Source organism: Euphorbia lathyris, chromosome 3, assembly GCF_963576675.1.
Source record: "Euphorbia lathyris chromosome 3, ddEupLath1.1, whole genome shotgun sequence".
Lineage (NCBI taxonomy): Eukaryota > Viridiplantae > Streptophyta > Magnoliopsida > Malpighiales > Euphorbiaceae > Euphorbia > Euphorbia lathyris.
The window spans coordinates 87206704-87234618 of NC_088912.1; the positions used below are offsets into that span (position 1 = coordinate 87206704).

Genomic DNA, 27915 nt, shown 5'->3' on the forward strand with positions numbered 1-27915 from the left:
CATTAGCCATTGCGCAAAAGTTAGCCCGCCAACATATGGAGAGACAAGTCCAGCAACCTGCCATAAGTCCCCTGCAAAACAATATTCCGCAAATAAATGGTTATCCGTTTCATCCGCTTCCACACATACTAGGCATTCAAGAGTGACTAGAACTCGTCGTTGGGCCAGCCTAGTCCGAGTGGGTAAGCAACCCGAACACACCCCCCAAATAAAAAGTTTGAGCTTGGAGGGGGATATCCAATTTTCAAAGCTTCATCCATCCCTCATTCTCCAAACCTCCCTCCTCCATCTCCATCCATGTAAGATATCCGGATCTCACATTGTAAAATCCATCATTTGACCAATGTCATACTCTGACATCCTCATTGACACTGAATGGTAAAATAATATCACAAATTGCAGCCACTTCAGGTTCACTAAAACACCCATGCAATTTATTCATATCCCATCGCATTCTATTCTCTAACAACAAATCAGTTACTCTTAAATCCTGCATATCAGGGACCATAAAAGAGTTTATGCGAAAATCATCTAATTTAGGCACCCACGGGTCCTCCCATACCCTAATAGACCTACCATCCCTCACCTTCCATCTAATCCCTTTATTTAAGTATGCCCAGTCCACTCCAAATACTTCTCCAAATCATATAGGATTATTGCCCAATTTAGAGAGAAGTAGATCCTCATTTGGAAAATATTTAGCTTTAAAAATTCTACCCATTAAAGTATTTGGACAACTAATCAACTTCCACCCTTGTTTACCTAATAATGCCAGGTTAAATACATGTAAATCTTTAAAACTCATACCTCCTACATCCTTAGAGTGACATAATTTAGTCCAATCAAACCAGTGAATACCCTTTTTCCCATCAGTTTTCAATCCCCACCAAAAAGAGTTCATCAGTTTTTGAAGCTCGCACAAATAGATAAAGGTAAAAGAAACTTACTCATACAGAAGGTAGGTAATACTTGGGCAACTGATTTCAGCAACACCTTCTTGTCGGCCTGAGATAAAAATCGGAAACCCCAATTTCCAATTTTTTTGTGCAATCTATCAATGAGGATATATAAGAAATTATTTAATTATAAATATCAATAAATTATTATGGTAATAATTATTTAGTTATAATTATATTTAACGTAATTATAAAAAAAAAAAATTTGTGCTTCCACCAAATACAATTCGTTCTCATTCATCGGATAGTGACGAGGAGGAAACAAATTTCTTATTCGTTAGTTGCATTGAAGCTGAGAAAAAATTGTTTAATTAGCGAGAAAAAACTTTTTTTTAATAGATGGATTGAACCAATAGTACTCCAATTCTGAAAGTATTTTAAAAAATCTACAAAATGAGAAATAGTTTAGAATATTTGTGATACAAATGTGTCAATTTTCTAATTTCAAAAGTCTACTAATATAAAAAGCTTATCTTTCTTATTTATTTATTTATTTTGGTAACACTATCTTTCTTATATTTATAAATACACCATATACTCTCGTTGTTTTTCTCCATCTAAATCATCTATTATATTAATTGTCATATAATTAATCATCTTATACTTCATTATGTTATAATAGTAATTACTTTGATTTCAGTGTACTGAAACAAGTACAGTAAAACCTGTATAAATGCATATCTTTGAGACCGAAAAAATATATTCATTAAGCGAGATTATTTATTTATCGATAAATAAATAAATTATTCATTTATCAATAAATTAATAAATTATTCTTTTATCGATAAATATTCATTAGATATGTAATTATCTTGTTTAGGAAATATATTATTTGATTGATTTGTAATTATCACATTAGCATAATTACAAATCAATCAAATAATTGCAAGATTCGTTCAGAAGATGCTAATGTTCATGAACCAGAAGTTAGTCAATTAGATGAAGATATCCAAGGATTAAGTGATGTCATTTCTAATTTATGCTATAGAAATGTGATGGATGTCGAATATCTTTTGAACTATTCTAGCGAGAATGATGCAGTTATGGAATCGTTTACAGACGAAGAAATTATCCCATCAATAATGAACAATGATGATGGAAATGATTCAGAGCCAGATGATAGTTGTGTTGTCGCAATGTATCGTTAAAAGAGGCCAATGGTCACCTTAAACAACTACTTGTTACAACATGAGCAAAATATACCAGAAGTTGTGTTTGCACTACAAAAAGTTAAGAATGGTGTTCATTTTGGTTTAGGTGGAAAGAAAAAACAATCAACTATAGATGTATTTTTTCAGAAGAAATGACTTCTAGTTGATTGTGTAATTTAATAATTATTACTTTATATTTTCATTGGGCCCTTAAGGATTTAAATATTTTTTATTACTTAATGCATTTAGCGAGGTTATTACTTTAGTCCATTGGTCCAAGTCAGGACCGGAAGAATTTATTATATAATCGAGGTTATTACTTTATCGAATATTCATTTATTAAGGTTTAACTGTATTTATGAGTTATATGCCAAATTTTTATTTGTGTTTCATAAATATTAATGTATATGTGAATAATTTGTAGGGAGTAGTCAATTTGATTAGGTCAAACAAACCAACTTGAAACCCACGATTAAGTAAAATTGAAAAAGAATGAATAATAATAATGGAAAGTGTGAAAGAGGTGACATTTGCAATAATTTAAAAATAGTAATGACATGGCAGTCTACTCAGACCTTACGTGTCCAACACTAACCCTTTTGATTCTTAATCAAGTGCTAATTAAAAGCTTTTATATTCCCACATCATTTTGGTATATATATATATATTACATTACTCTCCAAAATAACCCTTTTCTTCTTTTTTCTGCTTTAGAAATAAAATGTGAAAATCTTTTTTCTTTTTAATTTGATCTTTTTTTTTTTTAAGTGTAGCATGTCAACTTACATATGGTTGACTAGAAATTGGACATAAAATAGAAGACATGCATATATTATATATTTCTTTATCTTTTGCCTTTGGAAGCTAGTATATGGTATACCACAAATTCTGGAAATCGTGTGGTGATATCATCCAGAAAGTTCTTTTTGGTTGACAACGAAGAAGAAATGACAAAAATTACACCCATGGCCACTGAACTTTATCCATTTTCACATTATGGCCACTGAACTTCATTTCTTCCTGGTATGGCCACTGAATTTTACACTTTTTAACACCAGTGACCACTCAACGCCTCAAAATGATCATTGGCGGCTAAAAATAAAAAATCCAAAGCGTTAATAATATTCTAATGAACTTTAATTCTTGATTTTTTTTGTTTTGAGGTCATTTAGGTGTTGTTTGGTTAGGAGAGAGAAAGTGAATTTTTAGAGAGAAAGTGAATTTTTAGAGAGAGAAAGCTCCAAAAATGTGAATTTTGAAAATAAAAAATGTGGGTTCATGATAAATGTCATTCTGAACAACTTCAATTCTTGAATATTTTCATTTTGAGGTCATTAACGATTGTTAACGGTCATTTTGATAAGTTAGTTAAAATTGCGTGGCCGCCGGTATTAAAAAGTGTAAAGTTCAATGGCCATACTGGGAAGAAATGAAGTTCAGTGGCCATAATGTGAAAATGGGTAAAGTTCAGTGGCCATGGGTGTAATTTACCCTATATATATATAGACAAGTTTAAGGGGTAAGTTGTTACAATTGAAAGGTGGAGGGAACAGTTGCAATATTTGGATAAGTTCAAGGAGTTATTTGTGTATTAGACCTATTTTATAAGGATTATTAACTTTGATCAATCAAACATATATTCCTAGTGGAAGCAGGGTTTTCAACATTGATGGAATTCATTCCTTCTAGTTACAAGTTATTTCTTTGTTGATTTAAGATCAAAATCAACGTTATCCTCACGGATCCGTATCAACCTTTTATTAACTTATAAGGAAACCAGAACTTTTGAGGTATTTCTATGAAGAGCAAATTGAGTCCTATAAAATTGGATACTAGCTTGGAGATTCATAATTTCCACACGTGAATATCCGCTCGGTTTGAAGCGTGTACAACACAACTTATATTATCTATTGAATTTTTTTTTTAAGAAATGAAAGTTGTCAAGATTCGAATCATCGACCAACTTGATCTAAAAGACTGATGACATGCCAAGAAACCATTTAAACGAAAAATTTAAACAAAATGGTTTTTATTACATATCTTATATTCTCTTCCATGTCTCTTGCTGAAGATGAATGAAATTAAACAAAGCTTGGATTGATATTGATTGTGACTGTGGTTTACTTGATGGGTAGGATTTTAAAATTTATTTGAATTTCAATTCAAATAAATTTATAACTACTAAATTATAATAGAAATAAATTCAATAGTTTTCGAAAATATTCTATAACTATTGGATACTATATAGTGAATTTTATTTTATTTTTGTAACAAAAACAAATTAGGGGAGAAGAGGTCTCTTCAGTCCTAAATTTTATTAATTATACTAAACTATTATATACATTATTGTATTACATGTACAATAAATTACTTCAATCTGAATCACCTCTAACGCTCAAATTTCCATTTTTTGTGAATTTTAATCAAACAGAGTTAAAAAAAAAAGTTTTGGATTAAAAAGTTTATGTAAAGGTAGGTCTATCCATTCCCATAGTCAGGGCAAACCACATATCTCGGACAGAGTTTTTTTTGGACTCAAATCTTGGACAGAGTTAATTTGATAAACATAATTATCCTTTTCATAATAATTTGTTAAATATAATTATTATAACCAACTTTCTGAAATTTTTATAAACCTCCATCGGATCAGTGAAGCTCCGATCGGACTCCTTGCCGGTTCTTAGTCGGACCCTATCTGAATTTGATAACATTGATTATAACACGTAGTGTACATTATTATGAAAAATGAGTGAAATACATTGATTTTGGAGGTTGTTAAAAGTTATAATCAGAGTCTTAATCATTACATTATTAATCATTTAATTAATTTTTTTTGGTTAATCATTTAATTAATTGGTTAAGCAACAATTGATGCGTGGAATCGTATCACAAATATCTTGATTTTAGAATTAAAAATAAATATATTCAGCCACATGTTTCTGATTTTGATTGATGCAATCATGTAATTATATAAAAAAAACAATTGATAATATGTAAAAATTATATAATTGGAATATGCATAATTTCACAGCATATCATTTAGTTTTTTATTGGACAAATTTCCCCTAAGTTAATGACTTGATAAAATTTCAATATAGTTCTCAGTTTTGTTAATGCTAACAAAAGACCAAATTGCTAACAAAAACTGGACTCATTTTAAATTATCTTATTTCATAAATTATTTCAAATTTTGTCTAAAATACAACTACAGTAAAAGACCATCTAAAAAAAAAAAAAAATGTCTGATTTAATTATATGTACTACAGCATTTAACTTCTTTTCTCTTTTCTTAGTCCAATGCAATATTTTGAGGATTCTAAATATGACATTTATTTTGGGCTTCGGACATTTGGTTCTATAATTGGGAGACAAATTTACTGGTAACGGGTGATAACATCTGATTATTTTTTTAAATTTGATTATTCGTGTTATTTAATTTTTAATTGTAGTGTTATTTGATTTTTTTATTGTGTTGTATATTTAAATATTTAATTATAATTATAAAAACATAAAATATTACACGAATTATAAAAACATTTAAACATTACACAAATAATAAAACATTACACGAATTATAAATATTACACGAATTATAAAAACGTTACATGAATTAGAAAAACGTTACACGGATTATAAAAACATTACACGAATTAGAAAAAACGAAAACAAACTAGAAAAACAACAAAGACAGAAAATAGCATACTACTCAATAAGGTCCTAAATCATTTCCATTTCCACCAAAATTATTGAAAACCCCGAAAAATTCGAAATCAGCTAAGGTAGGTGGTGGTTGTGATTGAGTATCTTGCGTTGCTGTCAATCTTCTTACATAAATATCATTTTTACTTTGTAGAAGTTGAGCACGTAAAAGTGGATCCGAGATTGAATTTGGATCTTGCATCAATATACTATTTTCTTGCATGGTTAAACGACGTTCCCGTAAGTCAAACCTTTTCTTTTGAAGTTGAAGTTTCTCTTTCTCCACTTCCATTATGCATTTTAATAACTTAATGATTTCAGCATGATCATCTTTTATAATATTTTTAACGTCACTAATGTTTGAATTACTTTTCATTTTCAACTTAGCTTTTTTTAATCCCAATAGGCCATTCAGAAGAGTTTCCAACAGAAAAATTATCGTTCAAGTTTAATGAAAAAGAAGATAAACCAAGAGATTCCGGCTCGGGGGTTTCAGAAAGCAGATTCTCAGATCCTGATGAAACATACGATTCAGAGTGCTTCTTCGCAACCTTATGTTTTCGAACTGGTTCATTATCTACAAATTTTTCAAAATGCTTTAACATATTCCACACATGATCAAATTTGAAACTCTTGTCATTGTTATCTTGAGCGACTAATTCTTTTGCACGCTCAACCTGCAATAAAATTAAAAGACAATTAAAGAAGATGTAATATTTTAACAATGATATATAATAATAAAAAGTAATAGAAATACTGACGATATCCAAGTCTGATGCCCCATAAGGATTGAGAAGTTCAACTTGTTTAATGCAACCTTTCAGCTTCTTAACCTCTAATGTAACCAGACTCATTCTGCACTGAAGTGATCTTATGGTACGTTTGATGCCCCTATTGCATTTTTGTTGGAATATCTCCCCAATTCTTTCCCAATAAACTTCGAGTTTTTGCTGGTTTCCTGAAATAGGATCTTGAGTTATTTCTATATAAGCTTCAGTCAAGATTATATCTTCTATCTTAGAGTATGAATTTTTGCGATTAGAAGTCATGTTTTGAGTGAAATAGAGGAGAATAAGAAATAAAAAGTGTGGGATTAATGAAATGAAACTATTCTTTTGTGCTTGAGTACATCGGCGCCTTCGTCTGTATCTAAGTAATAGGACTTCGGTGCTAAGAAGGTTCCTCTCTTCACTATGTCTTATAGCTAAAACTTACCTAAGACATCAGAGGAAAGAAAGTTTATAAAGGAGTTTGCATCATTTTCATCCATTGGATTAGTCTCAATGCATCCACACCCTCTATTTTATCACAAATCTCTATATGTGTTGTCACAATCACCATTATCACATACACCATCTACATAACCAAGACAAGAACAAATCTTCATATGTGTTGTCACAATCACGTGTAAGACATACACCCTTTACAAAGACAAGAATAAATCACTTTAAGAATTTGAAAAAAATATTTCATCTTCACATATTTATACTTTCAATTTAAATTTTTTGCAATGAAACTCATTCTAAAAATATTCATATTTGGATCATTCTCATTGTAAAAAAAATCTCATTCTCATTCATAATAATAATAAAAAAAATCATATTTGGATCATTCTCTTGGAAAAAAGCACATAATCTCAATGCATCAACACCATATATTTTATCACAAATCTCTACATATGTTGTCACAATCACCATTATCACATACACATCTCCATATGTGTTGTCACAATCACTTTTATGACATACACCAATTACAAAGACAAGAATAAATCACTTTAAGGATTTGGAAAAATATTTCATCTTCACATATCTATACTTTCAATTTAATAAAATTTATATTATACTACTTCTACACTTTCAATTTCATTAAAATTTCTATTAAAAATCATGTAATTAGTGTAATGAAACTCATGTTTTTTAATTAGTTTATTAAAATTTGTTTTAAGAATTTGGATCAATCTCATTCAAATTTCATAATAAAAATTTGGATCCATTTGTTTAATTTTCTATTTTATTACACATATCTATATGTATTGTCACAATCAACATTATGACATACATCATCTACATAACCAACACAAGAATAAATCTCTGCGCCATTTTTATCCATTGGATTAGTCTCAATGCATCCACATCTTCTATACAACCACTATTTAAATGGAAAACTTATCTCATTTCAATACATCTATATCTACACCTTCAACTTTTTTTTTTTTTATCTCATTTCAATACATCTATACTCTTCTAAGTATGAATATCAATTATCTTGATGATTCTGATGATTCTTCTAATGATTTATCGATGTATAATCTTAGCCTTATTGTTACACGAGGTGTATGTCAATTAATGCAAAATCATAACAAGCTACTAGAGCTTTGTATGGATAGTGCAAGTAGTCAATCAATTCATGTAGGATCTCTACCTAGACATAGAGTGATCTATCGTAATCGTGAAGTTACAGATCGCAAACTTCATATGGATTATTTTAATGAGGAGCCAGTATTCAATGAGGAATATTTTCGTCGTCGATTTCGAATGTCTCGTAGCCTTTTCCTTCGTGTCATTAATGCAGTGAAGGATCATGATGGCTACTTCCAACAACGACGTGATCCTACTGGCAGACTTGGATTGTCGACGATGCAAAAAGCAACTGATGTTTTCCGAATCCTGGCATATAGTGTACCGGCTGATGTGACGGATGAATATATCAAAATAGGTGAGTCTACCGCAGTTGAAAGTGTGAAGCGATTCTGTCGTGCTATTGTAGAGATTTTCTCAGATCAGTATTTAAGAGAACCAAATGCCAATGATAGGCTACTCTATATTGGTGAACAACGTGGTTTTCCAGGAATGTTGGGGAGCTTGGATTGTATGCACTGGAAATGGAAAAACTGCCCAACAGCTTGGACCGGACAATTTGTAGGTAAACCTGAGCATAGGCCGACGAGCCCGCCCGATCCGTCCAGGCCCATGCCCATTTAGCCGGGCTTGGACACATGAAAATATTATCAGGCCCGGTTCGGCCCAAGCCCGTATAAGCCCACCAAAAACTGAGCGGGCTTGGACTTTATAAATTTTACAATGGCCCAACCCGATATATATATATATATATATATATATATATATATATATATATATATAAAATATAATATAAATATAAGTTGATCAGATCCGTACTTAGTCCAATATATATATTTATATAAACTATAAATTTATTATATATTTTTGGTTTAATTGAGCATACAGTATGTTTTTTAGGATTCAATTAAGCATACAATATTTTTTTGGTTTAATTCCTTTTTGGTGTCACATTTTAAATTTAATTGTATTTTTTTTGTATGATATTTTAAATTTAATTGTATTTTTTTTAATATATAGATGGGCTTGGACGGACGGGCTTGGGATTCATATCTTAGGCCCTAGTCCAGTCTGAGCTCGACTAAATTTCTTACGGGCTAAGCTAGGCTTGGGCTCGCCAGGCTTTATTAAAAGTCCGACAGGTCCGACCCGAGCCCAATCCATGCTCAAGTCTATTTGTAGGGCGTTCTGGAAAACCAACTATAATTCTAGAAGCAGTAGCTGATTACGATCTATGGATCTGGCATGCGTACATTGGTATGCTGGGAAGCAACAATGATATCAATGTATTAGGTTCATCTCATTTGTTTTCTAATCTGGCTAATGGTATAACTCCTCCTGCTAATTATGTTATTGAAAGCAAAGAACACAACATAGGCTATTATTTGGCTGATGGAATATATCCGAAATGGTCCGCACTTGTTCAAACAATTCGTGAGCCTCGAGATCAAAAGAAAATGTATTTTGCTTTGAAGCAGGAAGCCTGTAGAAAAGATGTTGAACGTGCATTTGGAGTGTTACAAAGCCGATTTTTCATTATTGCAGGGTCGGTACGCTACTGTCGTAAACAAGTCCTCCATGATATTATGAAAACATGTATTATTCTGCATAATATGATTATTGAAGATGAACGTGATTTGAGTGCACCAGTCATGGATTCAGTTGTTGCTCCAACACCAACAGTTGAAAATATGCATGATGAGGAGGCCTATTTTCGTAACTTCTTTTAACGACATAAGAAAATGAAGGACAAAACTGCACATTTTGAACTTCGAAATGCTTTGGTGGAGCATTTATGGAAGTTTCGTGGCAATTCGATATAATTATTTCTTTGTTTTTTCATTAGTGTTGTAATGTTTATTGTTTTTGAAATATTTTAGTTTGTTTAATGTACTTTCCTTAGTGTTTTTGAAATGTTTTAGTTTTTTAATGTAAATTCTCTTTAGTGTTATTGAAATGTTTTAATTTTTTTAATGTATTTCTTTGTTCATGTTAAATCTTATATTTTTTTCAATAGTATAAAAATATATTTCAAATTAATAATAATAATAATTAATTGAATTATTAATTATTGACTTTAATAATTATCATTTAATTATTTAGTTTAAAATAAAAATATTAAATTATAAAACATGATAAAATTTAATAAATGGATATATTTTGATTAATAATATAAAGAATATAAATGCTATGCGAAAAATGAATATAATAATAATAAATATTTAAAGAGCATGTAAAATAGAGTAGATGGTTGGAGAAGTTTTACTGTAGCAACTCTATATTTAAAGATAGAGTGGAGAAAAATGAAGATAAAGTAGGCTAAATAGAGAGCACGGTTAGCGAGAGCTTCCAAATTGGTTTCCGCCATTTGGTATCATCCACTCTCGGGATAGATTAAAACTAATGTTGATGCATATGCATAAGGGTGTCTTAGACGTACTTATTTGAGGGGTATTTAGGAATGCAACATGCTTTTATATGTGGATTGTTTATTTTTTATCGTTATCTAATGCTTATGTGTATGTGGTTGAACTAAAAGTAGCAATTCATGGTATTATTTAGGTTTTTAGAAGAAAGGATCGCACATTCTTTGGCTTGAAATCAATTATGCTTATATTGTTAATCTTTTCAAGTGAAAAACTTTAATTGTTCCTTGAGAAGTCCATCAAGATTAGAATATACTGTTTGTAACTTATTTCTTCATTGAATTTTATTGTCTCTCGTATATACATGGAAGGCAAATGTGTATCACATGTTCTTGCTAAGTGTGACACTACTATAAGTGATGTTCAGAGGTGGAGTTCAACGCTGGATTTCTATATTAGAGTAATTGGGATGTTGATAATTATGATGTTTACATATCTCTTGTAAATTGCTCATCTTATCTATATATAATAGCTACCATGGATAACTACCGTAATCCTGAAAGTGTACCCTAATGATGCACTGGACACATGTCGGTCTTTGATTGGCTCTGCCACCTTTAGACTGCCATGACGTCAGGTGGTGTACCCTATCATATAGCAAGCGCGCTGCCAGGTGTCATCGTTCCATTAGATCTAAGGCTTCAGACTGTTATGTCGTCAAGTGTTGCACTATATCACGTACCCACTGTCCTTTTGCTTAACCGCCTCCTTTGATCCAAAGACTCTCCTTCCTTCACCGTACAGATATTGTGATGAACGGTGGATATCAATCCACGTGGCTAGAAGGTACCGTTTGCATATTTAGGGAATATTCCTTACTTCAGATCGGGCAGTTCCTATGAGTGTTCATAATTTGAAAGGTGACTTTGATCTACGTGTAAGAATGTTTTCTAGGAATATTTCCTAGGGTATCATATATCCCCATAGTCCATGTCCAAGCTCTTTAGGTTTGACCTTTGTTTGAAGAACGAATTTTGGCTAGTTTGCTTAATGGGCTTTTTTAGGAACTTAAATGTTGTCATTCTTACTTCCGGGGATTTGATGAGGCGCGTGAAACCACGCTTTGGCGTTAGTGTGAGGTAGTTGAACACATGAACTTATTCCTTTTCCATCTGTACATGTAATCCAGGTGCCAATCGAACATTTATCTCTCATTTTAGGATTGGCCAAGACTGTTCAAGCTTTGAACCTCATCATTAGCCTCATATAATGTTGGTCAATGTAGCACTTCCATCGTTTCGAATGTCTGGGATGCCTACAAATACATGCTTTTTGATACATCATTATTTGAATAGGGCTTCAGTGAATAGGCTACAAATGGGCTTTGGCCGTATTTCGAAGCTAACATTTGGGGGCCAGACTCAATAAAGCCTATGAACATACTTCCCTTCGGCTGAGCTTACATTCGGCCACTAGGCATCGAGAGAAGTCTCTTTGGAAGTGGCCTTTTCTGCCATTCACGATTTTTCTTTCATTTCAGCCATTTATGTTGTGTGTTCCGCCCTGATACTACCCATATTCCCGCTGAACCTAACTGCGGTTGTAGCTGAACTGTCTACTAATCTCATCGAGGAACCACTGATGTTGGGGGTCCATAGGCTCATATTGGCGTTGGTCGTGAGTAACCTTTCGAGAATCCGGTTGAGATTCTACCACCCCTTCTTCTTGGATTATAGGTCTTGTAGGTCGACTGATCGTTGCTTCTTGAGCCAAGTCAGTAACTAGAAACATTACTCACTAGGAAGGCATGTTGATCCACGATCACCGCACCAAATGATGTCGTGCAATATATGCAGTCTTCTAAAACCTCCTTGAGCAACCTGAAGTGGAAGTAACATCTGGTCAGAGAGGGGACGACATCCGATGAACCCTCTTTGATACTTAAGTTAGCGAAAGTTGAAGAAATGATGAAGACAATAGGAACATTGGTAACTATGATGTTCACATGCCTCTTATGGATTGCTCACCTTATATATATATATAGTAGCTACCAGGGGCAACTGTTGTAATCCTGGAAGTGTGCCCTGACTCACTTGGTATGTGTCGGTCTTTGGTTGGCTCTGCTACCTTCAGACTGCCATGACGTCAGGCAGTGCACCCTACAATATAGCAAGTGTGCTGCCAGGTGTTATCGTTCCACTGGGCCTAAAGCCTTGGAGCTGTTATGGCGTCAGGCAGCGCATTGCCATGTGTCATCGTTCCATTGGGCCTAACGCCTTCGAGCCGTTATGGCGTCAAGTGGTGCACTCTGTCACGTACCTGTTGTCCTTTGCGTAACCGCCTCCTTTGATCCAAAGTCTCTCATTCCTTCACCGTACGGATATTGGGACGGACAGTGGATATCAATCCACGCGACCAGAAAGTACCTCTCATATCTTTAGAGAATATTTTCTACTTCATATTGGACGATTTCTGTGAGTTTTCCTGATCCGAAAGATGATATTGATCTAAGTATAAAGAATGCTTTTTGAGAATATTCTAATATCCGTTGCTTTTGGGGTTGTTGTTGGGGTTTTCCGAACGTTTGGAAATTGCAGCTTGTGCTAGTTCTTGATTTATAACTTAAAAAAATACGAAAATTAAAAACAGCAAATTAAAAAAAAAATGATTTTAATCTTTATTTTTGCTTATAGTGTGAGAAACGTGGACTTAATTTTGAGAAGTAGAATTCGCATCTGATGTAGATTCAAGCTGATTGAGCATTTCATATTTTCATTTGACTTTTAGATCAGATTTTTATTTTTATTTGTTTTTTGAGAGACTTTTAAATCAGAAATTAAGACACAGAAAAGAGAGTATAAATAAAATAAGAAAAATTAGAAGGATAATAAATTGATAAATTGCCCAATTTGGATCTAATTCCCTTTGGCTGCATCTGCATGTATGAATTGAGGTTGAAGGTCAAATTATTAATATTTAGGATTCTATTTTTCCCATTTGTAAAATGTGCTTAATTACTCATTCTCTCTCTTGTCTTTTTCAATAAAATTGATAAATGCAAAATTGAGTAATTTTGTGAAATGATGTTGAATAGTGAGAATAAATATGTATATTAATGGAAGGTACCCTACAAATAAGGGGTATTATTATTATCTGATAAAGGGACCAAAGTTTATTGAAGTCTGAATTAAAAGATGTAAGGAAGGTATTATGATAGACAGTGAAAGAAACAGTTAATTTGATGTAGGGATTGTCACTGTTACTATTGGGACATTGATGCTACATGTTTGTTTGCTTTTCATATGGACCATAAAAGATAAAATTTGGGACCATTTCCTGCTTTTGTACACGAATCAGGTCTCTATAGATAGAGAGACTACATGTGCTCTTCCTTCAAAATTCAGTAAAACAAACGAGATTTTTGTTACGGGTATTATATGGTTGTTTCAAAATGGTCATTCAACTTCAATTTGTCTCAATAAAATCATTCAATTTTGAGTTTTGTCTTAATTAGGTCACTCCGTAGATTTCACTGGTTAAAAGACATGGGTGACATATCAATTTGAATCAACTCAGATCTCTGGCCAAAACGAAACGTGTCAGCCACTTGTTGGTTATTTTTATGAAAAAAAAAACTAAATTTTGTTTTTTCTTCATAAAAATAACCAACACGTGATAGCCAAGTGGCGCATATGTGGATGTCATATCTCGTTTCGGTTAGAAATCTAAATTGACTCGTGCTGAATTGTCACCTATGTCATCATTTCGATGTTTTCTAATGACAAAACTCAAAGTTGTGGGATTTTTTTTAGACAAATTAAAGTTTGAATGACCATTTTGAAACAGCCATGTAAGTTCACTAAACAATGGTGCATTTAACCTATTCTCTAAAGGTTGACCCATAATTAGCTTACTTAAGTATATCTCGGATAACAAGTCTTGTGTTCGAACTCATCCTCTTAAAAAAAAACCATAAAAACTAATATCTAAGATAGAAAAAACATGTGGTCCTTCAGGTTTTTAAATAAAATAAAATAAAACTATATGGTTTCACGTTTTAAAAAAAACGGTCCTTCAGGTTTTTTTTTCGAAAACAGTACTTTTATTTGTTGCAGTTACCAAAACTGATAAATTTTTCTTTTAAACTGAGGTATAGAAGTATTTTTGTCCTTAATTTTCTCTCTACCTTCTCTTTTTCTGCTTCTTCATAAAATTTTGGAATAATTACCCCTTGATTGTAAATTAACATTCTTAGACTTTAGTAACGAAACGATGACAAATACATACACCGTTTTTTAAGAAAAAAAAAAACCACAATGACCATTTTATACAGAACACTAATAAAAGGGATTAATGTCTCTTAATCATATTATATAATCTATGATGATATGTAATATAAATACGAACAAAAATGATAATCATTTCAAACAAATTATCTCTACGATATCATTTCAAACAAATCATCTCTACGAATCATCATGTTCGATGTCAAGGACTTCTCAACCTTCTCATTCTAGTATCTTGTTTATTAATACAGCTACCTACCCCTGTGACCTAATTGTATATGCAAAGACAGATTGCCTTTGGTGACATAGCTATCCATGCCTTGACATATTGCCTTTGGTCACATAGCTATCCATGCCTTGACATATTGCCTTTGGTCACATAGCTATCCATGCCTTGTTGAATCCAAATTCAATTTACCAATTTCATGCAAATGACTTCAAAACTTAATATTTGCAACTCTTAAAGACATTAAATCCGTAAATTTAATTACAATGACACAGATCAGTAATTCAAAATCTTCAAAAATGACTGGAAAGACGCACAAAAAAAGGGTCATTAATTATGTACAAGCCAACTTACAATGAAGATTTAAAAAAAAAATGTGTCAAATGATTAAAAAATGTGTCAAATATCAATTTCTTCTCTATAGTACACTACTCTTCTCACTGTAATTATGGCTATCATCAGCCTCTTGCTTCTCAAGTTCATTAATTAGTTTTTCAATCTGTCTTCTATAGACAGGCATAAAGTGGTCGTTTACCATAGTTTGTGAAAGCCTCAGTTTACTATAAAGCGATCTTGGAGTGAGGAAAATCCCGATTTTAGCCTCGCCACTGTCTGATTCACTGCTTGAAGACGAGCTAGCCTCACTCTCTTCACTATCAAATTGAAGGGTAACGATATGCATGATCTTTCCTGGAGGGAAGAATCTGTGTACTTGCTTTGTTTCTGGTGTACCGATGTCAGGTTGGCTCTCGCCAACCTCTGCCATTGCTACTGCTTCTTCTTCTCGTATTTCCTTCACTGTATCAGCAGCTTCACTATCTGTTCTATCATAAAGCTCGTGCTCGAGTTGTTGCCACAACTCAACTTCATTCATTTGATCTTCGTGTACATCACTTCCGGTATCACCATTATCATCAAGATCAGTAGCATTCAAATCAAGTCTACCCATCTCATCAGAACACACAGGGAGTTCGATGGTTTCTATTGTGTTTGTGATATTTTTTGGAGATACAAGTGGCTCAGAAGCTTCTTCTATGGACGTTTTTGGGGAACTTCTGTCTGCTGAGTTCACAGACGTGCCTCGATAACGAGGACCAATGCAAGAAAGTGAAGCAAGGCGAATAGAAGGACGGGTAGTCCAAGCTGCATGAGCCATGCTCTGAGCCCTCTTCATTACAACCTGTTAACATCAAAAGCAGAACCGAAATGTAATTGCACGTTTCACAAACCCAGTTCAGCAATTACCACAATATTCTAACACAGAATTCAATGGCATTCTTCAACAATGAACAATTATTATTATTACGTGAAATGCAATTATTACTATTTATCTAAGTTAGTCCTGATACTAACTTACATAAATAGGAGAGTATGTACTTCAGTTGAATGCAGAAGGGCAAAAAATAGTTCTCAGGACACTAGGGCTTTTAGATAACATAGAAGAGCTTACCTGGGTACCATTGGAAACTGGACGCAGCATTGCCCCGGCCCCAGCAACCTTTGCTTTAGCACTAGCAATAGATGGAAGACGAGATCCCAATGCTGATGCAGATCGATAAACAGTACTTAGAATTCTTGTTCGCTCAATCTGATTTCTTAAATCGTTTATCCACGCAGAAGCTGTCACCTGAAAGAGAAAACATAAGTCAAGCTGCAGAACAGGAAGGATGAGAAATACTGCAAATTATAATTACTCCAAGTGGAAGAGGAAATCGAAAAAGAAACTAGAAAGAAAATTAAAGTGGCACCTAGAGAGATAGAAGCGCAATAAGTTATCTTTAAAAAATTCAAAAGAAAAAGAAAAATGAAATTCACTGCATCCAGGATTACAGAAGCAATCATGAAGTTCCTCGATAGTAAGATTTGAAACAATTAGGATAATATTTCCTAGTATACCAATTCTAACCCATATGTTAGGATAGGATAGGATAGAATACTAGAACTTGGCAAATATTTGCATACAAAACTACGCCCATAGGATGAATGGATAAAATATTATCCACCTATGTATTCTTAAATCTTTTCATTGACATGCAACAATTGAATTTTCACAAGAACTTGTAGGGAATAACCTCTGCACGCAAGTCATCAACAGAACCAGCTGAAAAAGTAGGCACCAAATCCGCTCCATTTATTACTGAAATAATGAAATCCGCGCCTGATTCAGCCAATTCCCATGTCATACAAGCAGCTGCACAGAAAACAAATCACAGAAACATCAACCTCTGATAAAAATCCTCTTTGAGCATACCATATCAAAAGGGGAGGAGAGAGAACACCAGATAAGGATAATGAACAAGGCATAAACTGATCATGTATAATACTGAGATTTTTATGAGAAGGGATCACAAACCAGGAGCGAATGTAACACAACTAGTTGTAGATAATTCCTGCTGCTCCCGCAATACATATGTCAAAAGAGCTGCCGTCCCTCCACCCAGAGAGTGTCCTACAATCTTTAAATTAAAGTAATGTGATTTTACTAAAACTTGGGATAAGCACAACAGTAGATATGAACAGTCAACACATGTCAAAGAAACATTTCAAATTAGTCCAAATTGTTTGACAAAGGCAAACATGTCCTAATTACTTGAATGGAGAAACAACTTCTTATACTGCAAGCAGGAACAAAATTTGGGGAGAATAATTTAAAACCATCCCTAAATTTCTTTACAATCTGAACTTCAATTTGTATCAATAATATCTCTCAAATCCAACATTTGTTTTAATCAAGTCACTATCGCCAGAATTTGATTGAATTATCAAAAGTCTGAAGTAAAATGTTATTCTAGTATGGTTCATAAACTAAAGAGTAGATTATAAGCATTTCATTCTTCATGAACAGACCAAAAATCTTATTGAAATTCTGTAAGATTTCAAGGATAGTGATTTTGTTGAAATAAATATTATCTTTAGGTCATTTTATAGCTAAAAAATTGAAGTCCGGGAATGATAAGGAGAGTATCAATATATTCAAGGACATCAGATCAAATTTACCTAGAGAATAACTATCACAAACTGAGAAGTAATTTGCATTTCAAGAACATTTTATCCACAAGTCAAATATCATGTAAACCGAAAGTATATAATGTTTACCAGCAGAAAAATTCAGGCTTGTTAAGCATAAAGAGTACACTAGTAAAAGAGGAAGTTGGAAGAGGTAATTAGGCAATTAAATGGTAAATAGAAACATTTGTTCATGTATTATATCTGAGGTCAAAGGCTCTATAGATCTGATAACGTATGCAAAAATCAACACAAGCAGTCTTGCAACACATGGAAAAAGAAATGCCCTGCAAAGTCCATACAACACGGAACTTTTGTTCAAAGCAACTAACCCACAGTACTTTTTATTTAAATCATGAGTTCAATCTCAGAATCATAGAACTCCGAAGATACAGCATCTTCTTCTATGATTCTTTGAACAAGTAGCAAACCTTAATGTACTACTAAGCCCATAAGAAAATTTAGTAATTTATGCACAGCAGAAAAAGGCATGGAAAAAACTTTGGTCATATTTTTACCTTTAGTTTATAATCAGGATATTGCTCTAGAGCCTTCTTAAGACAAGGAGTTGCAAGTTTTGCAATCCATCGAGCAGCCGCAACCATCCCACAATGGGCATAACCTAGCACTAAGTTGCTCACTCCTCCCTCATTTACAACAGTATGATGAAATGGCACAACAGCTCCTGTTGCAGCTGTCAACGTATCCTTGATACTATGTGTCCCACGAATAAGTAAGAGAAAATATTTTGTGCTGTGATCAACCAAAATTGTGAAAGCTGGCTTCAATATCTGCATCATAAAGATATACGTATCAAATTATCAATTAAACAAGGCATATATACAGCACATATCGTGGTCTTGAACAGTTCTCAACATGCAGATGAGTATTAGTTAAACAAAGTGTCAAGGAACCATTTTAACCAAAATCCTAATATGATGGTTAAGGCCCAATTATAGCTTTTATTATAATTGTTAACACATACCCGCAAGTGAATGCCCTAGGGGCTTGAAGCGTGTTCAACACAGGCCTATCCTACCTTGTGTTGAAATTTTATCAATAAATGGGGTTGTTAGGATTCGAACCCTTGACCACTCGGTGACCAAAGGCTCTGATACCATGTCAAGGAACCATTTTAAGCAAAATCTAAGCTGATAGTTAAAGCCCAATAATAGCTTTTATTATAATCTCTGACACAAAGCATATATACAGCATGTAATCTGATCTTAATAGTTCTAAATGTAAAAACTGAAAGGTATGAGATAAATAGAACATGAGTTCATAGCTTACTAACTGATAGAAACTCAACAATAACACAGATCCAAAGAAGAAGACTTTAAGAAACAGAGACTATTTGTTATATTATAATATGGGTATATCAAGTTACAGTGTTTGTCTCCTCTACCTTCACTGATAACAAGGTATGAACACTCACAGGGACAGGCCCCTGGAAATCCCCAAAAGGTGGATATTCCCCCAAAACAACTAACACAAATAAAAGATACCTCTTCTAGTTCCTTCCAGCATTATTAAATAGGTTAGCTAACTACAGACAAAATAGCACCACCTCCCTTACACGTGACCAGGTAACCTTTTCTTCTTTCTAGTATAGACCCTTAAAACCTTGGGCCCCTCTTTATCCTTAACACTACCACCCTCTACCACCCTCTTGAAGTGGAGTCTTGTCCTCAAGACTCAGAGAAGGGAATTGGGAACGCATAGTGATCTCATCCTCCCATGTGGCTTCATCAATCGATTTACCGAGCCACTGAACCAGCCATTGCGTGACCTGTTGTCCATGTTGATCATGAAGGCGTGTGCCTAATACCTGCTGTGGTTGATGCCCATTATCTTGGGGCGGCTCAAAACCTTCTGGTAAAGTAGGATCAGCTTGGGTTGGGTGGTTCGCAGACTTCAGCATTGAAACATGAAAGACCGGGTGGACCTTGGCGCCTTGGGGCAGTTTCAGCTCGTAAGCAACTGGGCCAATGCGGCGTTGGATTTGAAACGGGCCATAAAAACGAGCTGCCAATTTCTGATTAACCCTCCGTGCTACAGACTGTTGTTTGTGAGGCCTCAATTTCAGATAAACCCAATCACCCACAACAAAATTCACGTCTCGTCTGCCCTTATCAGCCTGAACTTTCATTCGTTGCTGTGCCTTTCCCAGGTTATGTTGCAACTGGCGTAGTACCTCTTGGCGATCTGCTAGCTCACGTGCTACGCATTCAACACGGATTTCCCCCCGGTACAAACTGAACAGGAGTGGGGAGTTTCCTGCCATATACTACTTCAAATGGCGTCATACCAGATGATACGCGAAAAGTAGTGTTAAACCAAAATTCTGCCCACGGTAACCACTGTACCCACGAGCGAGGTTGTTCCACCGAGAAACAACGTAAGTATGCCTCAACACAGCGATTGGTAACCTCAGTTTGGCCGTCAGTCTCCGGGTGATAGGCGGATGAATAGCTCAGCTGAGTCCCTTGAAGTTTAAAAAGCTCCGACCAAAATTTACTCATAAAAATCGGATCCCGATCACTCACGATTGCCGTCGGGATGCCATGAAGGCGGACAATTTCCCTCACAAATATATCGGCAATAGAACGAGCAGTGTATGGATGTTTCAAGGCAATAAAATGTGAGTACTTACTTAAGCGGTCGACCACCACGAGAATGGAATCGAACCCTTTAGACCGAGGCAACCCCGTAATAGAATCCATTGAAATCTCCGACCATGCTACCTCCGGAATGTGTAATGGTTGTAATAAGCCTGCTAGGGCGAGAGTAGACGCTTTATAGCGTTGGCATATGTCACACTTCTTCACAAAATCCTGCACCACTTTAATCATTCCCACCCAATACAGACTCGCTGCAATTCTGCGATATGTCCTGTAGAATCCCGAATGTCCCCCAACTGCAGAGGAGTGAAATTCATGGAGAATAGATGGGATTAATGGAGACTTGGCAGAAATGACCAGCCTATTGCAGTACAAAAGAACCCCTTCCTTCAACCGAAATTTGGACCTTGATTCCGGATCCAGTAACAGGTCAGTCTTTATCTTGGCTAAATAGGGATCCTCATCAACCTCTTGGAGAAGCTGGCTGCCATTTTCCCATTGAGGGAAAGAGTTCAGCAGCACTAATTCTCCTTCTCCCCGACGAGACAGTGAATCCGCAGCGGTGTTTAGTTTACCCGGTTTGTAAAAAATCTCAAACTTGTAGCCAAGGAGTTTAGCTACCCAGTTCTGCTGATCACAGGTAGTAATCCGTTGATCAAGCAGATGCTTCAGACTTTTCTGATCTGTGAACACACGGAATGATCTGCCCAGCAAATAAGTGCGCCAATGCTGAATCGCAAGAGCTAACCCCATTATTTCTTTGTCATATGCTGATTTTACAAGGTTCCGGGCTGATAACGCCTTACTAAAAAATGCAATTGGCCTCCCTCTTTGCATTAGGACAGCCCCCACACCATTCCCGGACGCATCGCACTCAATGTCGAACGTTTCTGCAAAGTTTGGAAGAGCAAGCACCGGGGCTGAAGTGAGTGCGAGTTTTAAAGCATCAAACGCTGATTGTGCCTCTGCTGTCCATGAAAAGTTATCTTTCTTGGTGAGGGACGTCAATGGCTGAGCAATCTTCCCATATCCTTCAATGAACTTCCGATAGTACCCTGTTAACCCAAGAAATCCCCGAACTCCTTTGACCGTCTTTGGGATCGGCCAACCCGAAACTGCCTCTACTTTAGCCACATCCATTTGCACCCCATCTCCTGAAACCGTATGCCCCAAATATTCCACTGATTGTCCTCCGAAATGACATTTCTTGAAGTTTGCTACAAATTGGTGCTCCAATAGAACTTGCAAAACAGCCTCAACATGCCCCAAATGGGAGTCCCAATCCGGACTAAAAATCAATATGTCATCAAAAAAAACTAATACGTACTTTCGTAGCATGGGCCGGAATATATCATTCATGGTTGCTTGAAATGTTGCCGGGGCATTCATCAAACCAAATGGCATCACCAAATACTCATAATGACCATTGTGCGTCCGAAACGCGGTTTTCTCCACATCTTCCCACTTCATCAGAATTTGATGGTATCCGGATTTCAAGTCGATCTTCGAAAAGTATCGCGAACCATGAAGCTCATCCAATAGCTCGTCTACCACAGGGATAGGGTATTTATCCGGTACCGTCGCCTTATTGAGAGCTCGGTAATCCACACATAACCTCCATGAGCTATCTTTTTTCTTAACTAAAAGCACGGGGCTGGAGTAGGCGCTTGTGCTTTCACGGATTATCCCTTGTGCAAGCATATCGGTTACTTGTCGTTGTATCTCATCTTTGTGGCAATGGGGATATCTGTACGGTCTCACACACACTGGATTGCTGCCCGGAATGAGATTAATGGCGTGTGTTATCCGTCTCGGAGGTGGTAAAACCCTAGGTTCCTGAAAAACAGCAGTAAAACAGTCTAACAGTTGGTGCAATTGCTGCTGTTGCCCCTTTTTTAGCTCACCGGAAGAACTCGCGTGAATCGGCCGTACCGCTACCATTTTCTTTCCACCTTCGTCTAACCAAAGTTGCAGCGAAGGGGTGCAATTAAGTTCTGATCGTGCTCCCTGTAATTCGACTTCTTCTTGTCCCCACTTAAAACGCATTCTCCCTGCGTTCCAGTTGTGGTACACTTCACCCAGTGTCTGCAGCCATTCTATACCCAAAATCAAATCCAGGCTACCACTTTCCAAAATTAAGGCCCTAATTTGACATTGGAAACTTCCCACTGTAAACTCGACTTTCGGGCAATAGTGTCTGACTGTTACCTGAAACCCGTCTCCCAACCGTATGCGCCAATCTCTCCCTGTCACACTATCCATTCCCAAAGCATCAACCAATTTTTTTGAGATGAAATTGTGGGTCGCTCCGCTATCCACAAGAATTGACACCGGTATTCCTTTAATTTCCCCATTAAATTTACAGGTTTTAAGTCTTACCTCTTGTGCCCTGGAGAAAACATTCAATTCAAGAACTTGGCACTCACCACCCTGGTTTGCGGTTTCACCGTCGTCCCCATCTTCAATAGCTTCCGCAAGTACAATTTCTCCCTCCGAATTCACATCTTCGTCATCGGCTAAAAGGAGAATACGCAACTTGCCCTCTGTGCAGCGGTGGTTCGGTGAGTACGGACTTCCGCAACGAAAACAAAGCCCCCTTTTTTTCCGATCTTCCCATTCCCGCTGAGTCAGATGCTTGGTTCCCCTATTACGTCCATTTGCACTTTGTGCCCCTGATGAAGCAGTGGACCTATCCCCTTTAAGATTGGGCTGGGGTGGGTACCCCTGATTAGATTGAGAAGAAAATTGGGCTGGGCTTTTACCCACTGAACTAGCCCATTTGGGCTGGTCTCGACCCGTTGAGACTCCAGCTAGGCTAAATCCTCTCCAAGAATTAAGTGGCACGTGACTGGCAACCCCCTTCTCTTTTGTCTCCCAACTGTTTCCCCTGTGATTTGCGCCGCCAACCCTAGTTCTGTTATGAGGAGTTTCAGCAGTTCTAGCCAATCTCATGGCCTCGAGTCTCGTGGTCGGATTATGCATATGAACTTGATAGCGGATTTCTGGGTTCAATCCTTTCACGAAGTAACCTACATACTGCATTTCTGGTTGCCGGGGTAACACGGAGGCCACCGACTCAAATTGCTCAATGTATTCTGCCACTGTTCCCACTTGCTGTATTCCGGCTAATTCTTCGTATGGGTTCTGAACTTCTAGATGGCTGAAACGTTGTAAAAGTTCCACCTTGAATTCCTCCCACATCAAGATCGGATTGGATTCTTTCAAAATGGTAAACCAGTTAACAGCTGAGCCGCTCATACAAATTTCAGCATTATCTATCCATAACTCCCTTGGTGTCTCATTGATCCGGAAATATGTCTCAGCGCGTGTTATCCAGCCCTTCGGGTCTGTGCATTCGAACATCGGAAGCTTGACACGTCTTCCGGCTAGTAATGGTGGTGGAGCTCCAGTTTCGGGGGTAGTTCCCCTAGCACTTCCGGTTAACTCCAGAAAGCGTCTTGCGTCTGGGGTGACGGTCTGGCCCACTTGCACTCGATCTCCCGCACTACCCTCGGTGTTCTCAATCCTTAGGGCACGGCCTCTTGACGTCGACTCTTCTTCTCCGATGGGCCGCTTCTCCGGCCGCCGCATCCATTCTATAAGTTGAACTCGCAACTCTTCAACAGAAGTTTGTAGAGCAGTAATGTTGTGGGTTAAGCGTGTACCTTGATTTCCCATTGCAGAAAGTTGCCTCTCCACATTAGCAAACCTTCCATCCACTCCCGCAACCCTAGTCTCCAAAGCGTCGATTCGTTCCCGGACCGCAGGATCCATGTCGTCGCCGGTATTGGGCATCCGGCAGGTCGGACCAAATGATAGAAACTCAACAATAACACAGATCCAAAGAAGAAGACTTTAAGAAACAGAGACTATTTGTTATATTATAATATGGGTATATCAAGTTACAGTGTTCGTCTCCTCTACCTTCACTGATAACAAGGTATGAACACCCACAGGGACAGGCCCCTGGAAATCCCCAAAAGGTGGATATTCCCCCAAAACAACTAACACAAATAAAAGATACCTCTTCTAGTTCCTTCCAGCATTATTAAATAGGTTAGCTAACTACAGACAAAATAGCACCACCTCCCTTACACGTGACCAGGTAACCTTTTCTTCTTTCTAGTATAGACCCTTAAAACCTTGGGCCCCTCTTTATCCTTAACACTAACTTGTTAAAAGAATGTCCAAATAAGAACCATACTGCAGTTGCTAGTGTCAAAGAGCCATTTAACCGAAAATCTTAAGTTGATACTTGATAGGTAAGGCTTCAAACTTAGTATTTGTTATAGCTAACACAATCTCACACACAAATGTGCCTTAGAAGATAAATCAATATATGGATAGCATCATTCAAGTTCAAAAATGACTTACTCCAGCTTTAGGTTCTTGAAGAAGAACATCTTCTTCAGCATATCCTGTCTCTTCTAAAAATAAAGGAAATGGTTTTTTGGAGAAATGCCAACACAAGGTGAGCAACTTTAAGTGATATCTGAGCTCTGTAATTATTTCTGTTCCCGTCAACTGTATACTATCTTTACCACCAAATACACCGTGAACATGCAAGTTTCCCTGAAAATGCAAGGATGGGGTCACTGGCCCAGGGGCATAAAAATACATACAAAAAATTACCGTTTTAAAGCTTATCAGGTATTAAATTGGCTCACTATTATCCACAGAAATTAGATATAAGTTAAATGCATAAATAAAGTTAAGCATGGGTGAGTACGTACATAATAGCATTTAATGTCTAAAACAAAGTATTACATAAAAAGAGTGAGATCAGGTATATGCATATATGCCGGGTAACTAACAGAAGGAATATGGTGACAAATCATTGTAGTGAGTTGCCAAACACCCCCTAAATGCTAAGTGTAACAGTTACTGAATTCTTTAGGAGTAGATTTTCTCCATCAAGCAAAAAATTAAAATTTTCCAGTTGAAACCAAAAGCAAACAGGAGACACGTGGATGAAACAGTCAACTTTGGCAAACCAAAACCCAGACAAATCAAACAATACGTCACATGCAAATTTATCTGCCACATTATCTACCAGCATGGTTTTTCTTTTTGGGGGCAAACCAGATGCAAATTAAAAGAAGATTGCTTGAACAAATGTCACTTGCAAAATTGACAATATGAACTTAATTTCTCGAATTATGAAGCGCAAATGATATCGATTGTATATATTACTATTACATCAGAAAACCATGTTTTTTTTAATTACAACATGAAACCAGATTAGTTACAACTTTTCTCCAGGAAACTGCAACAAAAAGTAAAAATTAAAACTAACAAAAAGAAGTGCTTACCTGCCTCTTCAATAAAAAAGTGATCCCAAATGCCAAGTCCCCAATGGGCCATTTTCCCAGAGTCTCAGAGTAAGTAAACCTAAGAGTCTCTGACAAAGTTGAGATCGTCTCCAACCATGTAGCAGGTGCTTGAATTAACCTATGTGATACACGTACATCGCTGGGTATGTTGACATCATCATCATCATGAGATGCATTCGGATGCAACTTACGGTTCAATGTATAGTACAAAAGAGCTGCTGCACCGGCAGCAGTAGCCATTGTGGCCGTCGCCATGAGTGTATCCCTAATTATTAGTTTTTCAAAAAAATCTTCATAATTAGCTTACTCAATATCATTTTCAAAGTTGCGAAGTATAGAAAATATCATAATTAAGCCCTTTTCAACGAATTCAAATTCTAATCACAAAACCAAAGCATGAAAACAGTTTAATCACATCAATCCAGCTAATAGATTCAAAATCCTAAAGTTCACATCCATGGCAAAGCTTTCCCATAAAAAAGACACTGAAAATTGAACGAAACCAGAAAATTGAGAGATCAGAAGAAAGAACAAATAGCGCAAACCTAAACATGGCAACGAAAAAGACAATCGAGGAAGTCAATACACAAACCTGATGAAGCTTTAATATAGGTGGATTGAGATTATAGCTATGGGCTTCTGAAGAATCAAAAAATCATATACCATAGAATCTTACAAGATCGTTTTGTTTACTTCTTTTTTGGGTTTTAGAGTTGAATTGAACCTATACCCCAAGTAAACTCAATCTACTTTCCTGTATCTCTAGCGGACACGTGGATATAGGATTAGATCGCCACTGAGGCAATTCTAGAAAGCTGCCATGGAGACCGACCTCACCTGATCCTGGCCGCTAGTTATCTACTACGTCGGCTCAATTTAAGAATGTCTCAGCGTGTTTACTAGCAGACAGACAATATTCTTGTCTCGAACTAGATCATTCAGTTTATTAAATATTTTCATGGGTCCTTTTTTTCTCATTAATTTTCAGATTTTGTGCATTTAATTTATTTTTCTCGTTCTGTCTAGTTTATACATTTTGGTTTGGTGTATATTAATGGTGATTACAATTAAGAAATTGCAAAAAATATAAAATAAGCAAAGAATATTGAGTAAATATAAGAAATTATAAAATATGCATAAATTAAATTTATTAATTGTATGACATGCCACTATAAGCAAGCTCTTCCCTCTTTTAAGGTAGTGATAATAAAGATTATTAGATTGATTTCAAGGTGAAAAGTAGAATTCATAGTATTAAAATATTTTGAGATTCAAAAGACTTTGACTCTTCAATGCTTTGAGAATGTTCAAATCCACAAAATTTGACATGGCATGTAGGGAGATAAAATTAATCAAATTTTGACTCAAAATGGCATTTAGATTGTAATTATATAATATTAATTTATTTTATGGGATTATTCAAACTCTGTATAAAAAGATTTAGGATGATAATGAAATTTAAAAAAAAAAAATTGTGACAAGTATTGGACGAAAATGGAAATACTAACAACAAACCCATTATCCATTGCCCGTCATGTATTTGCTAATTTTTAATTATGATATTAGGATTTTAAGTATTTGAAAATTTTGTTAAATATGTAAATGCTTTTGTTAAATTTACGAATGATTTTATTAAGTTTTGGAATGTCAAGTGTTATAGGTTCGGTCAAACTTCTCGATATTTGACTTTTTATGGAAAGGTTGGCCTACGCTGGGGTGGGGTTTCTTGTGTAAATTCCAATGTCAAAGTTAGTGAACTTAGGATATACAAGGAAAGTCAATAATGAGCTCACAATGAAGAGAGAGATACACCTTTATATATGTATGAGTTATTGTGAAAGTACTGTTTTTTCCTTGGGTTTAATAGTGACGGTTTAGGTTGGGTCGAGTGAAATGGGTCTAATGGGGGAA

General features: G+C 35.7%; 2 protein-coding genes across 3 annotated transcripts; one reads left to right on the plus strand and one right to left on the minus strand.

Moving 5' to 3' along the window:
- The first annotated feature begins 8058 nt into the window (after window positions 1–8058).
- On the plus strand, window positions 8059–9896 carry LOC136222756 (uncharacterized). Its single transcript, XM_066010487.1, has 2 exons — window positions 8059–8654; window positions 9485–9896. The coding sequence occupies exons 1-2, from the start codon at window positions 8059–8061 to the stop codon at window positions 9894–9896; spliced, it is 1008 nt and encodes a 335-aa protein (XP_065866559.1).
- A 5458-nt stretch (window positions 9897–15354) lies between these two features.
- Window positions 15355–26814, minus strand: LOC136223073 (uncharacterized). Of its 2 annotated transcripts, XM_066010867.1 has the most exons (8): window positions 26597–26814; window positions 25984–26269; window positions 25046–25243; window positions 18569–18841; window positions 17398–17500; window positions 17117–17235; window positions 16495–16671; window positions 15355–16224 (listed from the first exon to the last, which is right to left on the minus strand). In XM_066010867.1, exons 2-8 carry the CDS (start codon window positions 26257–26259, stop codon window positions 15463–15465), a joined length of 1908 nt encoding a protein of 635 aa, XP_065866939.1. In that variant the 5' UTR covers window positions 26260–26269; window positions 26597–26814; the 3' UTR covers window positions 15355–15462. The 2 variants fall into 2 exon arrangements, with proteins under 2 accessions (XP_065866939.1, XP_065866940.1); XM_066010868.1 differs by lacking the exon at window positions 26597–26814 and having other exon boundaries at window positions 25988–26181.
- Window positions 26815–27915: the final 1101 nt, after the last annotated feature.